We start from the raw sequence: 20,994 nt of genomic DNA, 5'->3' as shown, positions 1-20,994 counted from the left end.
GAAGTTTGGAACCATCAGGACTCTTCCTAGAGCTGTCCGCCTGGCCAAACTGAGCTATCGGGGGAGAAGGGCCTTAGTCAGGGAGGTGACCAAGAACCCGATGGTCACTCTGACAGAGCTCCAGCATTTCTCTGTGGAGAGAGGAGAACCTTCCAGAAGAACAACCATCTCTGCAGCACTCCACCAATCAGGCCTGTATGGTAGAGTGGCCAGACGGAAGCCGCTCCTCAGTAAAAGGCACATGACAGCCCACCTGGAGTTTGCCGAAAGGCACCTGAAGGACTCTCAGACCATGAGAAACAAAGATTGAACTCTTTGGCCTGAATGGCAAGCGTCATGTCTGGAGGAAACCAGGCACCGCTCATCACCTGGCCAATACCATCCCTACAGTGAAGCATGGTGGTGGCAGCATCATGCTGTGGGGATGTTTTTCAGCAGCAGGAAATGGGAGACTAGTCAGGATCGAGGGAAAGATGAATGCAGCAATGTACAGAGACATCCTTGATGAAAACCTGCTCCAGAGCGCTCTGGACCTCAGACTGGGGCGAAGGTTCATCTTCCAACAGGACAACGACCCTAAGCACACAGCCAAGATAACAAAGGAGTGGCTCCGGGACAACTCTGTGAATGTCCTTGAGTGGCCCAGCCAGAGCCCGGACTTGAACCCAATTGAACATCTCTGGAGAGATCTGAAAATGGCTGTGCACCGACGCTCCCCATCCATCCTGATGGAGCTTGAGAGGCCCAAAAATAGGTGTGCCAGGCTTGTAGCATCATACTCAAAAAGACTTGAGGCTGTAATTGGTGCCAAAGGTGCTTCAACAAAGTATTGAGCAAAGGCTGTGAATACTTATGTACATGTGATTTTTTTTTCTTCCGTTTTTTTATTTTTAATAAATTTGCAAAGATTTCAAACAAACTTCTTTCACGTTGTCATTATGGGGTATTGTTTGTAGAATTGAGGAAAATAATGAATTTAATCCATTTTGGAATAAGGCTGTAACATAAATTAAGATGCACATAAAGCACATACCAATTAAGATTGTTATGTTTAAAGCTCTTTATATGGTTTTTTTTGTTTGTTCTAAAAAAACAAACAAAAAAACACTGTGGACTCCTTTACACCTGGCATTAACATACATTTTTGGTTAATCGAAACACAATCAGATGGCACTTGACCACATTAAAAGCCAGGTGCTAATGCACACACTGAAATCACATTTGGAGGTGTTTCAGATTCTGATCACATTCAAAGGAGGTTTATTATCGTTATGCGCATTCAACTATTTACAGCAATTTTGAAGAACATGTAACACAATAAATGCATTGTATTGAATGTATTTTAGTGTTAGTACATAATAGTTAAAGACACATATGCATGTTAATGCTAGGTGTATATTAATTTATTGTATGGTACCAATATTGATAGTGCCAAGGTTCCTAGATATTTTAAATGCGAGAAGTCTGCTTTGAAGTGCACGACTAACTCGAGTTTTAATCTGTATCTTTGTGTTTCTTTCCAGTAAAAATATTAAAATATAAAGTACTTAAAACATGATACCTACTATATATATATATACTGTATATATAAAATACATAATTTTTAACACATGTTTTTTCAATCAAGTTTTTCAGTGAAACTGCTCAATGAGGACTTTAAGACATTGCAAATGTTACAGCATAATTTTCTGTAAAGCTGCTTTGAAATTATTTGTGTTGTAAAATGCACTATAGAAATAAAAATAGCTTGACTTTGTTATATGATATACTATTTAAATAATTATATATACTATTTATATATGTATCTATTGGCAGAGTAAAAACAATGTAAAAAGAATTCTGCAGAACATCATCATTAAAGTGTGACATTCTGTGGCAGAAAGGCCTGTGGAGTTAAAAAAAAAAAAAACAATCTGAAAATTGTCCTGTAGACACTAGTATGTCAGAAGAAAAGATGACAAAATGTACATTAATTGAGTTTTCTGTGAAGAATGGTAGCAGCTATGGTCTGGAGGTGTCATTCAGTTAGGTCTGTCTCTGGAGTTAATTATTAAAGTTGGTTTGGACAGTGACAACGATGAATGCTATATCTTTAGATAATGAAGCCTGGCAAAATTTTCCCACCTTCTCTGGACCTAAATGCTTGACCACTACAGAACCACATTTTTGTTTTCAGTCTCCTTTTTAGGTGATGAGAAAATTACAATAAAGGATATAATCCAGTCATATGACCAAACAGACAAATTTAGGCTCTAAAGCTAATTTAAACCGATATATAAAGGTTGACTTAATGACATACTGTAATAAGACAGCCATGTTGACTTGACAATTCATTTATGAAATGCTAATAAAATACTTATAAAGTAATGCATCATTAGAGGAAAAAAGAATTTGAGTTTCACTGTAAAATACCAAGTTCAAAGACTCTAATTACTACAGCAGTTTCAGTGAATTGTTTATCATGTGAGTTTCTATAGGTCCTCCTACAACACATTCCAGCTCAACTGTACAATGGAGAAAAAAAACAATGGAATGCTTCTCATTAACCAGTAGTAGGCAAATGTGCCATAGCAGGAAGGAAGATTCACAGATACATGGAAAACTAAAAACATTTACATCTTGGTGAAAGGAAAATAGCCCACAATGCAACATACACACCCAGCCAGTTGTACCAGTTCACCTGTGGCAGGGCTAGCTATTTTTTCCTTTTGGATACATTCCTGACTAGGAAGAGATCAGTCCAGATTATTCTCAAGTAAACAGGCACGCAGAATGCGTCTGTCTCTTTTTAGGCGATTTTGTGCCCAGCTGTCCTCATTCAAGGAAAGTGCTTGCTTTTCCCTACCCCTTTAGCAGTGTGTGCTGCCTTGTACTACACCAAAAAAGGAGCTGTTCTGTAAATAAGGAGTCCGCTACTCTCAGAGGCATGTAAGGGAAGAAATGACCCCGCAGAAGGTGCGGTCTAAGAAATCTCACAAAACACGATCTGCTCTAGATGAATACAGTACATGTTGTATACAAATGCCTGTGATTGACTCTGTTCTTGTTCATGTCTTATGTGTAAGTGTGTGTTAGGGAAGGTCCCTCAGAGGGGGAAAGGCCAGAGGAAGAGAACCTGAATAAAAGGGTCGACTATGGACTGCCACTGTAGCTTAAGACATTTTTCATGTGAACTAACTGTGCAGCTCCATTGCCATGTTTAGTTGTGATCTTTCCATGCCGAGACTTCCGTCTCCCATCCCACTCACGTCATATTTACTGTCAACATGCTTTAATTGGACTTGATGAATGTTTTTGAACTTTTATTTTTCACTGCAACACATTTGCATCAGACAAATTATGACTAATTCTAATGAAACTATGACTAGTTCTGTATTTTTGAAACATGTCTCGTCATGATATATGTATACTGGGCCAAGTAGGTTTTGTAGCTTTAAATGCTTATGACACAGCCTTTTGCCCAATAACTATCTCTTTTCCTATTTATCAATGAGCCAATACACCTTACTCCAACACAACTCAAAGGATTAATTTCATTCCTCCATGGCAAACAAATGGAGATGTTAGGAAGTATCTTAGACTTGGTCATTACTCACTTTTATTGTATCGTTTTTCTATGCAATGAAAGTAAATGGTGGCTGAGGCTGTCAGTCATGCAAGAAAGAAAGCCATATGGGTTTGAAACAATATTAGGGTAAGTAAATTATGACAGAATGTTCATTTTTGGGTGAACTGTCACTTTAAATTCCAGACTTATCTAGATTTCTGTTCTCCAGTGCCTCCATTAAAACATCAGTATACTCTTATAATCGTCATTTGTGTCATTTGGCTTTCTGCTATTTCATTCATTTAAAAGTTATAGTCAGGGTTGGGAAGGTTACTTTTAAAAAGTATTCCACTACAAATTACAGAATACATGCTGTAAAATGTAATATTTAACGCATTCCGTTAGATTACTCAAAGGCAGTAACGTAATCGAAATAAAGTAAATAAAGTAAGAAAATTCACATATACTAAAAATAAATATCTAACGTAGTTTTGCTACTCAAGTAAATTAATCTTCTTTTAAGGATTTTTAGATATTTTACAGAAAAACAATATTTAAATTTTCATTAAGAATAAGATTTTTGCAGTGGATCTTTGCTCTAATATTAAAGGTCTTACAAGAGAAAAAAGTTATGCTCCAACGTGCATTTTCAGCATAGAATTCATTATAAAATTTAATTGCACCTGGTAACAGATGCATGTAAAGGCAAGAAATAGCATTTTGTCTTAGCATAAAGCTAAACGTTCACATGACAATGTACACGAGGTTAACTATTTTTGCTGCTCCAAACATCAAAACCCCTCAGAGTGTACACAACGACATAATTTTCTGATCATATGTGGATTCTGTTCATAGAATGAGACAGAAAATATATTATTTGTAGCTTTCTTTACGATGTTAAAGGTTACATTCGTTAGCATTTCTTGTAAAAATACCCTAACCACATAAAAAACTTTGACAAGGCACATAATCATGTATTTATTGGACTCATCTGTCAAAGCATTTCTAACTGTTTTTGTTTTTTGGTTAAGCTGTAAAAACATTATGTAGCTCCTCTATTAAGCTCCCAAGGAAAAGTTCCTCAATGACGTCATATTCACCTTTTCACTCACAACAGTGTGAACTTGTATGAATGTAACACATCTTAAGAAAGTGTTTCACTGTTGTTCAAATGCTCCTCGGATTGCATCTTTTATATGGAAAGTAATCTCTTCAGTAATCAAAATACTTTTTGAATGTAATTGTTTTCTAATTAATAGTGATTTTAATAGTGATTGTAACTGTAGTGGAATACAGTTACTTATATTTTGTATTTTAAATGCGTAATCCCGTTACATGTATTCTGTTACTCCACACCCTGGTTACAGTTTGAAAATAGCCCAGTACATTTCAAGTGATTAATCATAATTCAATTAACCAACTCATTTCAAGGTATTAAATCACTGCATGAATATGTTGAACTGGACCTTAGATTAAGGGAGCCTCAGTTTAACATTGTCCAATGTCTATCACTATTATCAGTAGCAGCATGTAGTAGGGTTTACTACTGGATGCTGGACAAAACCTCTGCTCTTTTGGAATGTGCTTTGACCGAAAATGGCAAAGCAGCTGTGCTTTTAATGGACTGGAGCCTGTGTCTTATTGGACACCTTGCATCAACAAGCATCTCCACACAACCAGCTCTGGAATGTCTTATGGCAGCTAAGTTCAATGCCGTTACTGGCAACTATGCACAATGCCGTGCACTATCATTGTTCCTAAATCCCTCAATCTTTGTTGTGCTATCTCTTCGGGAAAGAACCCAATTGTGATTCATCTCTGTAAAACAGTGTGTGTGTGTGTGTGTGTGTGTGTGTGTGTGTGTGTGTGTGTGTGTGTGTGTGTGTGAGAGAGAGAGAGAGCGAGAGAGAGCGAGCGAGAGAGAGAGAGAGCGAGAGAGAGCGAGAGAGAGAGAGAGCGAGAGAGAGAGAGAGAGAGAGAGAGAGAGAGAGAGAGAGCCCCCTTGTGGCAAAAATTTTCAGGCAGAACTCAAATAGAGAATAAAGAGAATATGTGTCCTGCTCTATCATTTTGAGTCACTTTGTCCCAGAGACACATTTTGATTTTTATGCACTAAAGTAAAAAAAAAAAAAAAAAGCTTTTAAATGATTATATCAGTCAAACTTCAAATTATTATATCTCTAAAAATAATTTTATTTTTAGAGAGCTTAGACTTTCCTTCTTTAGTGCATAAAATGTGTTTCTGGGTCAAAGTGAGTCAAAATGATGGAGCAAGTCACATATTCTCAATTTCAAACATAGTAAATAATCTCACAATGTTGATTGCTTGGTTGAAATATTGATTGACACATTGTCATCTTTTTCATGTTTTAGGTAAACTGTGAAAGGAATATATTACATTATATTGTAGGTAACACTTTACAATGAGGTTCCATTTTTTAACATGTACTAACAATAAACAATACTTTTACAGCATGTATTAACCTTGGTTAATGTTAATTTCAACATATACAGTAGTTATGCAATTGTTACATCAAAAGTTGTATTAGTTAACATTAGTTAATGCACTGTAAACTACATGAACTAAAAATGACAATGTTATTTTTATTAACTAACATTAACAAAGATTAATAAATGCTGTTAAAATATATTGTTCATTGTTAGTTCATGATACCTAATGCACTAATTAATGCATTAAGAACATTATTGTAAAGAGTTACCATATTATATATTATATTATATTATATTATACATTAAATCACTTTAAATTGATAAATTAAATTGTAATAAACTGAAATAATCTAATAACAAATCTATAAACAATGGATAAGAATTAAATATGCATATTTGTTTTTAGTTCAGAGGCTTGTCTGACTCCACCCATTGTTTCCGTTTATTGCATCATGATGTGAAAAGGAAAGACATGAATAGAAAAAAGTTGAAGTTATGGACTTTCCCCAGGGCACTTTCCATTCTAAACACGTGTGTGATGAAAGACACGCAATAATAGTATCCACCCTGAACTGCAATGCAAGTTTTGCTTTACGCATGTGGAGCCATCATCACACTGCAGTTACACTGCCGATATTCAAGGGGCGCTCGTTCATATTTTAATAAATCACTCAGCAGTGTGTCTGAAAACATTGTTTGGGATTTCCAGGCCAGCGTTTCACCCATTGTCGGCTGCAAAGTATTTAGAGACAAAACTATCCGAAAATGATAATAAATATGCTTCTCAAACCACCACCCTTGATGATACAATACTTTGATGTTAAGTCAGATTTTTGAAAATCTTGATTTTTAATGTTTAAAATGTTGTGAAATATTTGTAGCCTAATTATTACAAATGTATCATTATTACATTTGACCTGGATGATCTGAGATGTGGTCTGCTGGCAGGAAATGCATGAATGAGGTTGTGACATGTTTGAAGACACCATAAACTACCATGACTAGAGCAAGATCTTACAAGAAACGATCACACAGAACAAACACACACACACACAATATACCTTAGCAGCACTAAAGAAACAAATTGGCTTTAGGGCACAAAATATTTTTCTAACCATGTATTTTCTCAAAGCTTTGGAGCTGGCTGAGAGACAAGAGACATGCATTATAAAAGGAGGCCTCACACGTAAGAAGGAAATCATTAAAGAGATCACAGAAAAAAATGGAATATTAGATATATTCTGTGGTCAATTTGGGGTGGAGGTGGGGTCTAAAATAGATTTAGCCACAGACGGCTTGTTTTCCTCTCTAGCTGTGTTCCCCTTACATGTAAGGAAGAAAGTGTTGATGACTCATTTAGATTCCAGGTTTGGCCATACAAAACTTTTTCCAGTAGCAAATTATTTCGAAAAATAAATAAACCGATCATAGCTTAAACTGTAAAATCCTGCTAAAGGCAGAAAAATAAAGTGTATTACTAGATTACCACAATTACAATTACATACCCTAAAACAACTTTGACCAACAGAGTTTTAAAACGTTTCACTGAATCAAATAATTGATTAGAAATTAAAATGGGAGCTATAATTTCTTGTTAAACTTTATATATGGGTGAACAGATTACAAATGTTTGTCTTGTTTGTATGACTTGTATGAAATAAAATAAGCTCAATACTTTTGTATTCTTCAACTCACTAACATTTCTCTAAAGGTTTAGCTGCTTTGCAGTAATAATACCAAAGGATTTGGAAATACAACTGCATCACTTTGAAATGAAAAGTGTGAATTACATGATAAGCTCTTTGTCACCTATCGGTGTGGGAATCTGAGCCATGCAATTCAAACAAGTCTCAGGACTAGTACAAGTTTGTACAGGGCAGCTTAGTCATATCTGATATTACACTCCAACCGTTCATTTGTCTGCATGTCTGTTTCCAGTGGCGCCTGAAGCTATACAGCCGTACCATTAGCGTTCCGACTAAGAAATATTTACTCTCAGAATATTTCACCAATCATAGCAATGCCCAATTTGCAAATGAGTCAGTTCTTTTCAGTGAATTGGCCAAACGGGCTTGCAAAACTGTCTGAATCGATTCGTGATTCAGTACAATTCGTTCAGAGCTCTCTCACTGAATCAGTTGGAGCGGTTTCTCACATAGTAAAACAGTATTGGGATATTTATGAACACAGAACAAACAGCGTTGGATAGAAATGTACCAACAATCAACTGAGACAAAAGGCTGTCTTTTTGAGAGGTAACTTTGAGAAACTTGAGCTAGTGCTGTGGCATGTGAACAAGGGGCTGTTCAAAACGAATGTGTTTTTACGTCCGCTCGTGCTGTTTTTCAATCGTTTTCCATATAAACATTCGCAGATGGATGTCTTTTGACAACTGCGTCACGATTCACTGTGTTTTTAGCATCTCTCACGGGAGCGCTGAATTTTTAGATGCTGTGTCAAGTTAAAAATAACTTCTTCAACTGATAAAAACGCGCCTCGAGACACTTGCGTTCGGCTCTATTCGTTGTGGTGCGTTTTGCTTTTTTAGCACGAAATCGTGTCTGTCTGAACGGTTACTGGAAGAAATGCTTTAGCCATTAGTTACATGAATGCTACTCATACTCGAGAAAATATATAAATGCTTAGCTCAAAGTCACCAAAATTGAACGCTTTGGTGTTGTTTTTTGCAACAACAAAAAATCTCCCGAGGGAGCATGCACCCCCCCTAGTTATAAGGTTTTTTTAGGCAGATTTCTGTGCGTACCCTCAGATTAAATCCTGCAGGTGCCCCTGTCTGTTTCTGCCTCTTATTTTATTATAAAAATGTATTATCAACATAGCACCTTTCTAGCACCCAAAGTCATATTATAAATGCATAGGAAACACACTTATTTTTAGTTAAGGCTGCTCTGTATCTGCTCAAAATTCTGTGTAAAGTCACACCAAGGGTCACAATAACCTGAGAGATTTTGACTCAAATTTACAAAGATCATGTTGATTATGAAAGATTACATGGACATTTGGGATAGAATAATAAGGCTCTGTTTTTTTCTTAATAGAGCATAGCAAAGCTGGAATCCGTTAAAAAGTTTATAGAAATAATGCGGGCAGTTCATCAGGGGCGTGGAACAGCTATATAGGGGAACGGAAACTGATACAGTTTCCTGGATGTTTTTTTCACCGGCATAACAACTGGCTACTGGACATGACATGGCTTGTCGGTCCAATGGAAAGCATATAGATTACAAAAAGGATTGTGACAAGTACTTTTCCCTGGGACACATGGCCAGACAGGGCCGTAACCACAATATTAAATATTATATATAAAATTTGAGGGGGACAAGTCCCCTAAAATAATCAGATATGGCCAGATATTATTAGGTAATAATTTTAAATCAATTTAAGGTTTTCTAAATAATTTCTTTATGTCTTTAATTAATTCTGAATTTTGTACAGCATCTCCAAAGAGTCTTTTAAAAGAGACCATTTTATTTTGAGTATGTCTTGTCAGGTCTGTGCTCAAAAAATGAGCCATCAGTTAAAGTAGTTCACCTAAAAATGGAAAATGTACTTTTACTCACTCATTTACTCACCCTTATGTTGTTCAAAACCCATATGCTGGGTTTTTTCTTGGAACATAAAAATAGATATTTTAAGCAGCTTTATCCCATAGAATAACAGTTTATAGTGAGCAGGAGCTGTCAAGCTTCAAAAAGGACAAATACTATAAAGCACTATTAAAGGTTCAGTATAAAGACATCATAACAGTTGTCCATATGACTTGTGCATTATATTCCAAGCGTTCTGGGGCCACACAACAGTTTTGTGTTGGATGGACTACTTTTATGATATTTTTATAATGATTTTTTTTTCTTCTCTTTGGTCCTTTACAGCAGTGCTCAATATGAACTGTTTTTGTATGGAAAAGAGCAGCGTTAAGATACTTGAAGATAATATTGTCTTAAGATTCTACTGGGAGGAAAAAACAATGAGGGACAACTTGAGGGCAGTAAATAATTTTGTGTATTTTCTTTTTTGCTAGCCAGCAGACACAGTCATGTCATTTTACAGATACATCAATGATGAAAAGAAATTCAAATTATATTCATCTTTTCTTTGAGACAGCACACAAAAAAAGAAAAGATGACTGAAACAGGCAAACTGCTAACAATGCAGACACTGTGTGAACTTTAAAAATGCATGTATCTTTTAAAACCAAAAATTATAAAATGTTGGGCTGTTATCGCATGAAGCCTTTATTCAGAAAATTATTGCATTCAGCGCCTTTACTATATTAATGGACCAAAGAGGACCATTATATTTGCGACCTCAACTTTACAGAAATTATAAGCCCATATGGCTGAGACTGACCGGTCTGTGGATGTCACAACAATCTCACACAAGCTTCACACAAACTTGCCTGCATGGCAGGATGGAAAGAAAGAAGCCTTTTCTGAAAAAGTGCCACACTAAGTCTAGTTTGCACTTTGCAAAAAAAAAAAATTTAAAATAATAATAAATAAATAAAAAAAACTCTTCTCTTCATTCTGATGCCATGTGGCAAAAGGTTTTTTGGTCAGATGAGACAAAAATGTAACTTTTTGGACTGAACTCCAAGCGTATATTTGGAGCAAACCAAACACAGCACACCACCCAGAACATGCCATACCTATTATGAAGCATGGTGGTGGCAACATTATGTTGTGGAGGTGTTTCTCTTCAGCAGGGACTGGGCAATTGGTCAGGATTGAAGGGAAAATGGTACACTGCCATGTACACCCAAAGCATGGGTTTTGATTTCAGGCTGTAAGAAAAGTCACTATTCCAAAGGGGTATGATGATTTTCTATAGGCACTGTACATTTTAACATTTTAAATATAATATTATGTTATATTGTGATGAATTATTTACTTAAACCAGAGGCCCTCCCGTGTGACATTTTACATTGATCTGCTGCGTTGTCCAAAAAAAAAAACAAAACATTTATGTGCTCAAAGACTAGTGTGGTTTACAGGCCTTCAATTTCCTGATTAACTCAGCAACAGATTATGAACTGGAAAAAGTGAGATTGGATGTAACCACATTTTAATGTTATTCATTTTGACTAATTTCCACAAGGTCTCTTTGAATTAGTCATGGGCTCCTTATCAGGGACTGATTCATTTCCTCATACCACTGACCAAGGTCAAGTTAAGGGCCGTAGGACCAGCATACCATTTAAATAGGTCTGTAAATGTCTGTAATTTTTTATTGATTATTTATTTTACTTTTTAAGTTGGGGAAGGCATCACAGGGATCTCAACCAGATTAGGCTCCCCTATCTCCAAAACTCCAACGTAACCCTGGGAAACAATTTAATTAAATTGTCTAACATAGTATTGGAACATCTAGTAATTTTAGCAATTTTTTAATCCATTAATTTCAATTAACCAGTTCAAAAAACAATTCAGGGGTTCATTTGATTATATTATTGTAAAATGTGTTTTAGTTTACTGCTCCCAACTAAATTGGAAGTGTCATTGATTGATTCTTACTTTAAAGTTATTTTCTGATCATTAGAAACATGGCTGTGACAAATACTATACAGTAGCTTCGTTTGGGTCACACACACAGATCTTCCATAGGTACTTAACTGATGAATGATGTCTTTCATAACCACGCAAAAGATAAGATCATTGTGTATTTAGCAACTTGGACTTTTTTTATTTCCATTAGTCAGGATTCACTGCTGCTGGAACTGATAACTTGTTCTATTCCATTTTATTTTGGTGCATTCAATGCAAATTACAGATTCAAAAGATACATTTGCAACAATGAGCAGCAGGTGTAACACACAGCTGAAAACACATTGACAAATGACATGTTATCATTACACAAGATTGGTTGTGTAAAATTGGAGAATTTGACTTTCATGACTAGTAAACTGTAAAAAAAACTGTTGACGATTAGGTGAATCCATAAGAATGGAATCCATAAGCCAAAATTAGTTCTTTTTCACCATTCAGGGTTGTCTCAGGGTTTAACTGACCAACTTGCAATTCTTCTTTACATGAAAAGTTTGTGAAATTTAATTGTTAAAAACAATTAACAATTACTAACAATTAATATTACTTTTGCATAAATACTTTTAAAATGATGAATTATCCTACATATCTAGTTGTGGCACCCTCAATCAGAAGCAGAGGAGAACCTTTTAATGGGGGTCTTTGAAACAACGACCAGGGCGATGTTTCATGAAGTCTCTCGCTCCTTTCACTCCCATTTTATAATAAAATAAAAGCCTCTATGACTCACCTGCTGCTTTTATGTGACTGTCTTCATTTCCCACTACAGTTCCTCATAAAGTGACAGTTCTCTCAACAGTGGCAATTCTGTCATCAATCTGATGTAATCTGAAACCTGTATGACTTACTTCTGTTGAACACAAAAAGAGAAGCCTCAGTCTCCATTCACTTTCATTGTATGGTAAAGAGCAGTGTCAATATTCTTCAAAATGTCTCTCCTTTTGCTCCACAGAAGAACGTAAGTCATATGGGTCTGTTATTGTTCAATCATACCACAGTTTATTGAAAGTTTGGCTGTATCCCAGTGTTTTTCCCTTGAGGTCTTTAGTTTTGTTTCCTACTCACAACAAAACCCTAAAATGTAAAAGACTTCAGCTGACATTTTTGACAGGTCACTTAACCAGTTACAGGGAATTATTATGGGTTTTTATCACTCATTACTCATTGATCTGCATCTTGAGGTGAAAAGGTGCCCCATAATCATTTCACAAGGATTTCTCCTTGTAATTTAGTTTGTGTTTAGTGTTTTATTATTGTATCACATGTTGTCCTCTTGTTTTCTGCTTTCATTTTATATTGTCCACATATGAATGTTTTGTAATTAAACTGGGTGTAATCTCTTGGCTCATGTGACAATGTTAAAATCCAGTGTGACCTTAGTTCTATTCTTATCATGTTCCATTTCCATTTGTCTGTTGCTAGTGTCATCACGTCTAGGTTCCCTTTTCTGTTTACAGATGTAAGAAAATTGGTATTTGCAGGTACCTTACACTACTTTACACTAACAATAATAAAGCTGACATTGAGCAAGGCTCATATCCTGTCTTGTAGTAAAATGTTTTATGGTTTAGTTTTTTATACTACAAATTGCCACTTGTATAGTATACAGTACGCATGTGTGTGAAATTTTTCTATTGTGAACAACACAAATTCAGAAGCACATTAAAGTGATTGTTCACCCCAAAATTCATTTATTGTATGGAAAAAAGATGTAAAGAATGTGAATGGTGACTGAGACTGAACATTCTGCCTAACATTTCCTTTTGTGTTCCACGGAAAATTAAAAGTAATACAGGTTTGGAACAACATGAATGTTGAGTTAATGACACCAATACATATTGTACTGTCCACATTTTAGGCTTCTAAATATACATTTGAATGAGTTATTCAAAGAATCAGAACAGAAAAGAGTAAGAACACTTTGGGTCCTGTACTTTACAAGTCTAGTGACTATAGTGAATCATGGCATGAAATATGTTAATGTGGCCCCTAAGCATAAACAATGCATACAAAGGGATTGAATATTTCAGCTAATAACTTAGATCCTTAAGGATCAGGCTGCCATTATTCAGCTTCAAACGGTGGTGTAATCTGAATACCACTTTATAAATTGTATCGCTCTTGGCATTCCATTAATCTCAGAGGCTCTGTTGGGTCATGCAAACCTTTCTCAAGAAATGCTTTTTTCAAATGTGTTTAAACGTGTCATTAAAGAATTCAAATCTTGTATAAAAGTGCCTTGATTGATATAGCCTCCACAAAAAACAAAAAACAAAAACAAAAATCAAAGTTTGTATTAATCAGTTCTTTTCTGGAGGCTACTCTATATCAATCACTCCACAAATGATTTCTCTGTCATTAATCTCATATTGTCGTACCTGTATTCAATTGATTTACTGTGCCTGATGTTCTGCCAATGAGAGTGAAATGTCTTAAGGCCTGGAAGTGAGTATAACATTTCAAATGTGCTCTTTGTGTCCACAATGTTACTTGATTTTTTGGCAGAAAGACTTGTTTGTAATACAGAAACGATGACTGTTATATCTTTTCTTACGTCAAAGGAAGTATGTCATACCAATCAAGAGTTGAAGGCAGCCTTAAAAAGATAGTTTACCCCAAAATCAAAATTCTGTCACCAGTTACTCACCCGCATGTTTTTCCTAACCTGTTTGACTTTCTTTCTTCTATGAAACACAAAAATAGATGTTAGGCAGAATGTTTGTGTCAGTCACCATTCACTTTCATAGCAACTGACGGATATTCTGCAATATCCCACGATTGTAACTCATCCATGGATAAATAACCAATTTTAAAGGAATATTCTGGGTTTATTACAAGTTTAATCAGCAGAATTTGTGGCATAATGTTTATTACCACAAAAATTCATTTTGACTCGTCCCTCATTTTCTTAAAAACCCCCCTAAAAAATCTGGGTTACACTAAGGCACTTACAATGGAAGTGAATGGGGCCAATCTGTAAACATTAAATACTCACTGTTTCAGAAGTATAGCCAGAAGACATAAACAATATGCGTGTTAACATGATTTTAGTCAGATAAAATTGCTTACTAACCTTTCCTTTGTAAAGTTATATTCAATTTTACAACTTTGTCATGGCAACAATGTAAAAATTAAAACAACTGTAAAAATTATGATTTAAAAAATGTAATAATACGAGTTTTAACAGAAGAATGAATGTAAGTGCTTTTCTAAAATTATAAGCTTCACATTTATGCATTTAAATCTTCCAGAAATTGGTACCAATCACTTCCACTGTAAATGACTCACTGTAACCTCGATTTTTGCTTTTTTTTTTTTTTTTTGGATGGTGGTAATCAACATTTTGCCACAAATGCTGTCTTACAAAATTCTTAAAAAATGAAAGTGAAATTAAAATTAAACTAAAATTAAAGACTCAATAAGGCAATCTGGACACTGCTCTTATGTGTCTTTCCATTACAGTAGTTACTCTTAAGAACAATTTTGTGGTTTTGTCAAAACGTACTGCAGTTTGGTAAAAGTTTGACTGTGTGCCAGTGTTTTTCCCCTGAGGCAATGTTTCCTACCCACAATGAAACCCCTTTTACACAAGAAATCTGCATTGACATCTAATGCATATCACATAACCAGTTATAGGGGACTGTCGTGACCATTACCCACTGATCACTATCTAGCAGTGGAAAAAGTCCTCTGCAAACATTTCACAGAAGGTTCTGTCTCTTTTCGGCACCTCTCTGTGTATTAGAAAGATTATGGTTAACATCGATATTGATTTCACATGCACTTTGAACTACACTGCAGTCTTAAAATGTCTAAATGTCAAAGTCTAAAATTTGTCCTCAAATGAGTGGAACTCCTACAATCTTGTAGGAACTTGAATTATTCTTTCCTCTTACAAAACTCAGCCAGTGTCTACTTGTACAGGAAGTTTCACAATGTGTCCTTTTGATTCACTATCCCCAAAGGCATGGAGCATTATGCAAGCTTCACTAAATGCTTGAAAGGGATTTTTGTAGCTCTATTTTTGTGCTCAGAGGAAACCGAATTTTCAGCTTACTCTCACTTCGCTGTTTCTTCCTCTTGCCTTTCATCTTTCACTCTTTATCATCCTTTGATGCTTTGGATTAGCTGTCCATACGCTCATCTGTCTGACTCTGTCTCAGACATTTGAGACTGAGACAATCATTGTGAAACCACGTGCCAAATCATGGGTGCTAAAAAGAAAATTTTCACACTCAAAATCACTGGCAAATGGCAAAATGTTGATATTTAATTGCATTTTTCCAGTTATATTCTCTAAGTAAATACTTTGTTTTGTTCTTTGAAAAAAGGATGTGTAACCTCATGCCAGATTCCCCCATCTACGTATAGAAACCACATTTCTTGCTGTCTTGATACGTGTGTCTCGTATCTAGTGTCAAGAAACAGAGTACCCTGTCTTGTATACAGATAGCAGATATAACTGTCAAGATGTACAAGATAGGCATTCGTTTTATCTTGTTTTCATTTAATTGGTCATTGAACATTTTTTACATTGTAATACAAAATACCTGCCACTTTTAAAGTCGCCATTGAAATATACCCATAAACTATGGAGCTTTATCTTTGAAGGATGCTAAATTTAAAAGTTATGATGAGTACAGTATTCCAAAATTGAAACGTAAATCTGTTAGTTCCTCTTTGAGATTCTTTGAGTGACAAACTAATGTTATGTCAAAGTACTCTTCCCACACATCAAGCAGAAACTCATTGAGTATATTTAGGCCGACCTGTACATCATTTAACAGACTGTTTAAGTGGAAAGGATATAAAAAGCAATTATGAAGATGAACAGGTTACACCAGGTTGCAGTAACTTCTGCAAATTTTTATTAGAGTAAAAATGTGACTGCGCCTATACATGTGCCAAAAACTAAAGGTGTGATAACATCACGGTGGCACGGCTTACAAATAATTCATAACACTGCCTATTAATCTTTACATGAAAAATAAATGTAAAGATTAATAGGAAGGGTGTTCCAATCAACAGTGCGTGTCTCAGATATATATTTATACAAGATCATTTACTGTAATCTCCACAACCCTAATAATGTTAGGAACAGATTGTTTGGCTTGCATCTAAATGACGGGAATTCTCTCATGACTTTGGAAATACTCCATTGTCTTTTTCAGGATGTGTGTTCAAATAAAACACACACATACACTAGAGGTGATCCACTGGAACTGTGAGTTAAAAATAGGAAATGTCTCACTCAATGATTATTTTCCCCTTATTATGAGATTCATGTTTTGTTTTAGCTTTTTAAGATAATATGCATTTTTGCCTCACTGGGAAATCTTTGTAATAAAAATATATTTACATTTATGCATTTGGCAGACACTTTTAACCAAAGCGACTTACAGTGCACTTACTACAGGGACAACCTGTAATAAGTGCAACCTGGAGTTAAGCGCCTAGCTCAAGGACACAATGGTGGTGGCTATGGGGATTGAACCGGCAGCCTTCTGCTTAGTTCAGTGCTTTAGCCCACTACGCCACCACCACTTCCAGGATTTTTTTCACGGGGTGGAAAAGGGGTGGCTTGAGTAGAATAAGGGGTGGCAACCAGTAATGTTGTCTGACCGGGGGTATGGATGCTGTGCTCCACTTGATGTCTAAGCGGGGGTGGGAGGGGTGGGCTCAATGTTGCATGGAACCATGCACGACACGGACAGGTAAACCGTTGTGCACTATCTCCAGTATGCGAGAGGAGTCCGAGTTGGGGTGGCAAAGCTCATTTTTAGGGTGGCAGCTGCCACCCCGTGCCACCATTCTGGCCCCCGCCCCTGATGAAATGCTACTTTTTTATTCCTCATTTCTGTTAACAGAGACAGTATTAGTAAACAGTCCACTGTCAGAAAAAAACGGTACGGTCAGGGTCCATTTGTGATCACATAGGGTACAGCTTATGTGGTTGTACCCTCAAAGTTACACCTTAAGGTACTAATATGTACCCTTTAGGGATAGATTAGGTACAAATACAAATTGTGTTGAAAAGATAGCCTGTGATGTTCATTAAAATCTCTCTTTTTATGTGCTCCTAAAATGTATTTTTGGGTAAGTATTAAAGGGTACTTAAGTTCAAATGAAATGTGTAGTAATATTTTTAAAGCGAAATGGCTAAAACAAATATGTATACTACTGTATTTGATGACAAATTGTGATTCTGAGATATTTAGGGTGTGTTCACACTTGGCAGGTTTGGTTCGATTAAAACTAACTCTGGTGCGATTGCTCTGTTAGTGCGGTTCATTTAAACAAGTGTGAACACTGCCATCCAAACCTTGGTGCGCACCAAACAAGCGGACCGAGACAGCCTGAATAGTGGGTCTCGGTCCGCTTCCAATTGAACTCTGGTGCGGTTCGATTGATATATGAACGCAACATGGACCAAAGACGTTTAAACGGACCAAAAACAGGAAGTAATTTGCCTTATACCGACCTCAAGCATACCTGTTTCTTCTCATCATAGGAGCTATGTTGCCCATTATAGTTCAGTGCAGGCGTCGGAACCGCCGTCAGCCATCCTTGCAGCATAACTTCGCTTGTGTGTGCAACGGAGTAATTCCTGCTGCTGTTTTGACTCCTTTACACATTTTATTAGCACTTCGTTTGTTCTCAGCTGGTAAAAATACCACCATATATACATATATAAATCTAACGAGTGCATTTCGCCCAGCAGTCAGCATTGTTCTGGATGTTCGGCAAGTTCCGTCGCAAAATATACGTCATAAAAGCTGTCCAATCAGGTTGTGACTTTTTCCTGATGCCTTTTGTTTTGTATCTTTATGTTTGGTGTTAAAAATGCCAGTGTGAACGCTAAGTGAACCAGGACTAAATGTATCATTTTCTTTTTTGGTCTGGACCAAGAGGACCAAGAGAACCGAACTACAAGTGTGAAAACACCCTTAAAGTGTTAATTCTGTGACACTGTGAACAAAAATGTGAAATTATTGAATGTTTCATGTTATTAAATAAATGTGATTAAACATCAAGTTGGCAGCTTTTAATATGCTTTATTGAGTACAAATTTGCCATTCATAAGGTACAAAATGCTTGTCAATGGAGCAGTACCCTTAAAAGGCCAAATTTGCACCTTTTCCAAGGGTACATTATAGTACCATATCACTGAAGTCCAAGTTAGTCACCAAGGGTACATATTTGCCTCTTAAAAGGTACAAACTGTAAGGGTACAAAAAGGTACCCACGTTTAAGGGTACATGAATGTACCTTTGAGGGAACTGCCCCAGTGACAAGCTATTGTACCCCTAAAGGTACAAATTTAGCACTTTTTTAAGAACTCAGCTAATTGATCTATTACTATTGGCCGAGGCCACAACTGAAGTCCAAGCTATACTCCAGTTATGTAACATTTCTTCACGCAAGATTGCAAAATGATCGCAATAAATATCAATTTGACTGTTATTTGCCATGGTTTTTCATAATCTGTCTATAATGGACCCTTTACATTACAAATAATATACCTGTATCTGATTTAATTTTGCTTGCATTATTAACTATTTATTGATTAAAATATGTGAGTTAATGAAATAATCATAATACATATTGACAATGCTAAATAAAGCTTGTCATCAAACTGTAATTAAGTCATCATAGCTAACATCCCTAAATCACTTTATTCAAACTTTAGGGCATGCACAGTTTGACTGTACAAACCTCTTTTTCTTAGTATTCTTTTCATGTCAATGAAAGTAAACACAAACACATATTTTAGCATTTACTTAACAGTTTTATTGTTTAGTTTTGTTTTATTTGTTCTTCATGAAATAGGGGTTATAAATAGTTGGGTTAGAGGTGTAATGTGCTTCATATAGTCCATTCACATAGTATATTTGTTCATTTTCATAAAATCACACTTAAATACAGACATTCAATAAATAGAGAACATTAGTATAACACATCTGAGGTACAAAGAAATTTTGTTTTAGAGTTTTTAAGTTAAAAGCGTTCATTCGTAGAATGATAAAGCCACAGATATACTTTTTACAAAAAAGAGAGTTTGTGTAGCTTGTTCCAGTCATTCAGTTCATTCAGTATGCAGTGTACCAAAGAGCTTGTCCCAATGGGTGAAATATGGTGCATAGTTGGACTTGAACTTCTGATGGTGAAGATCATGGTGCGGTGCTCCTCCATACAGTCCAAAAGGCACCAGTCTGTGTGTTGCCCACGGCAGATCATAGCCACAATGGTCCTCTACTGACAACCACATGTTCAGCATATGGAAAAGCATCTCTGTCATAGGATGAACCCCGAGTAACATGGGATTAACTGCAGCAAAGAAACCCAGTGACAGAGTCTCCCAAGCCCCAGAGTACTCTGTAGTCAGGGCAAAGGTAGATGTATGTTTGTGATGCACCTTGTGGAAAGTGCGGTAGAGCCAAGGTACTTTGTGATGCAGAAGATGCCATACAAAGTACTGGAAGTCAAAGAGGAGGAGGCAGGCAGAAAGGTCCCAGATGACTTGCAGGATCCCAGGTGCCGTTGCTGTGTAGCTGACAGGTCTCCAGTACCAATGCAGGACACTCAGAGGGAAGATGTACACGGCATGGTTGTAGAGTGAGAGTGTAAGGCAGCTCCACATCATACTCCAAGACACGCTGGTTTTCTGTTGAATCTTGTATCTCCTTACGAGTGCTACTCTGGGAGACAGGGTGTCCAGCACCAGGAAAGGCAGGCAGAAACTTAAGTAGACTGTGAGAGAGAAGAGCACTGGGAAAAAGGGAGACCGTAGCAAGGTCTCGTACTGTAGTACGCAATCCCAGATGTACTGTACTAGTCCAGACATCTTCTCAAGTTCTGTACTGTTGTGTGTAAGAGTAGTAACACATGCTCTTTGAACACTTATATAGTCTAAATACCCCGCCCCTTAGTACGTTTCTGCCCTTACATGGTTTTTCCACTTGGAATTTCCAGGATTTTTCATGCCATTGTGTGTGAAGACTCCAAAAAGTCATCTCATTTTCATATTGGCCACACAGATAATACTTAACTTTAATCTATTTTATATCCAATAAAGCAATGCTGTAGACATTGAAACTTGTTTTGTACAAACAAATATTATAATATTAACTTTTACATACTACGATAGGAAGAAGTATCATTGTTATCAATGATAGTGCAAATAGAATAACACAAAATAGAGTAAAGTACTTACTTTCAGAAACTGCAAACGTGTTTACCATTAGTCAACGGCGTTGTAAACTCGAGATGGGTGCTGTAAAGTTATTCCTTTGAGATCTTTGTTCTACCTTATATTGACCTGCTAAACTACGACAATGCAAACCAGGCGAAATATTCATAAATCATACAAAATATGATGTTTAACACACATATTCCGTGGCGCTTTATAGCTGCTAAACGGGTGCCTCGAGG

At 36.3% G+C, this 20,994-nt stretch overlaps 1 protein-coding gene across 1 annotated transcript; it reads right to left on the bottom strand.

The window, feature by feature from the left end:
- Positions 1–19,330: 19,330 nt before the first annotated feature.
- Positions 19,331–20,994, bottom strand: LOC127422948 (cholesterol 25-hydroxylase-like protein). The gene has a single exon (XM_051666849.1). The coding sequence runs from the start codon at positions 20,405–20,407 to the stop codon at positions 19,649–19,651; it is 759 nt and encodes a 252-aa protein (XP_051522809.1). The 5' UTR covers positions 20,408–20,994; the 3' UTR covers positions 19,331–19,648.

The sequence above is a fragment of the Myxocyprinus asiaticus genome, chromosome 32 (assembly GCF_019703515.2).
Source record: "Myxocyprinus asiaticus isolate MX2 ecotype Aquarium Trade chromosome 32, UBuf_Myxa_2, whole genome shotgun sequence".
Lineage (NCBI taxonomy): Eukaryota > Metazoa > Chordata > Actinopteri > Cypriniformes > Catostomidae > Myxocyprinus > Myxocyprinus asiaticus.
The sequence above is the reverse complement of the archived record's forward strand: the minus strand, read 5'-3'. Positions and strand labels throughout refer to the sequence as shown.

Bases quoted from the DNA above. Each gene is read 5' to 3' on its own strand.
- LOC127422948 (XM_051666849.1), bottom strand. From the start codon at position 20,407: ATGTCTGGACTAGTACAGTACATCTGGGATTGCGTACTACAGTACGAG.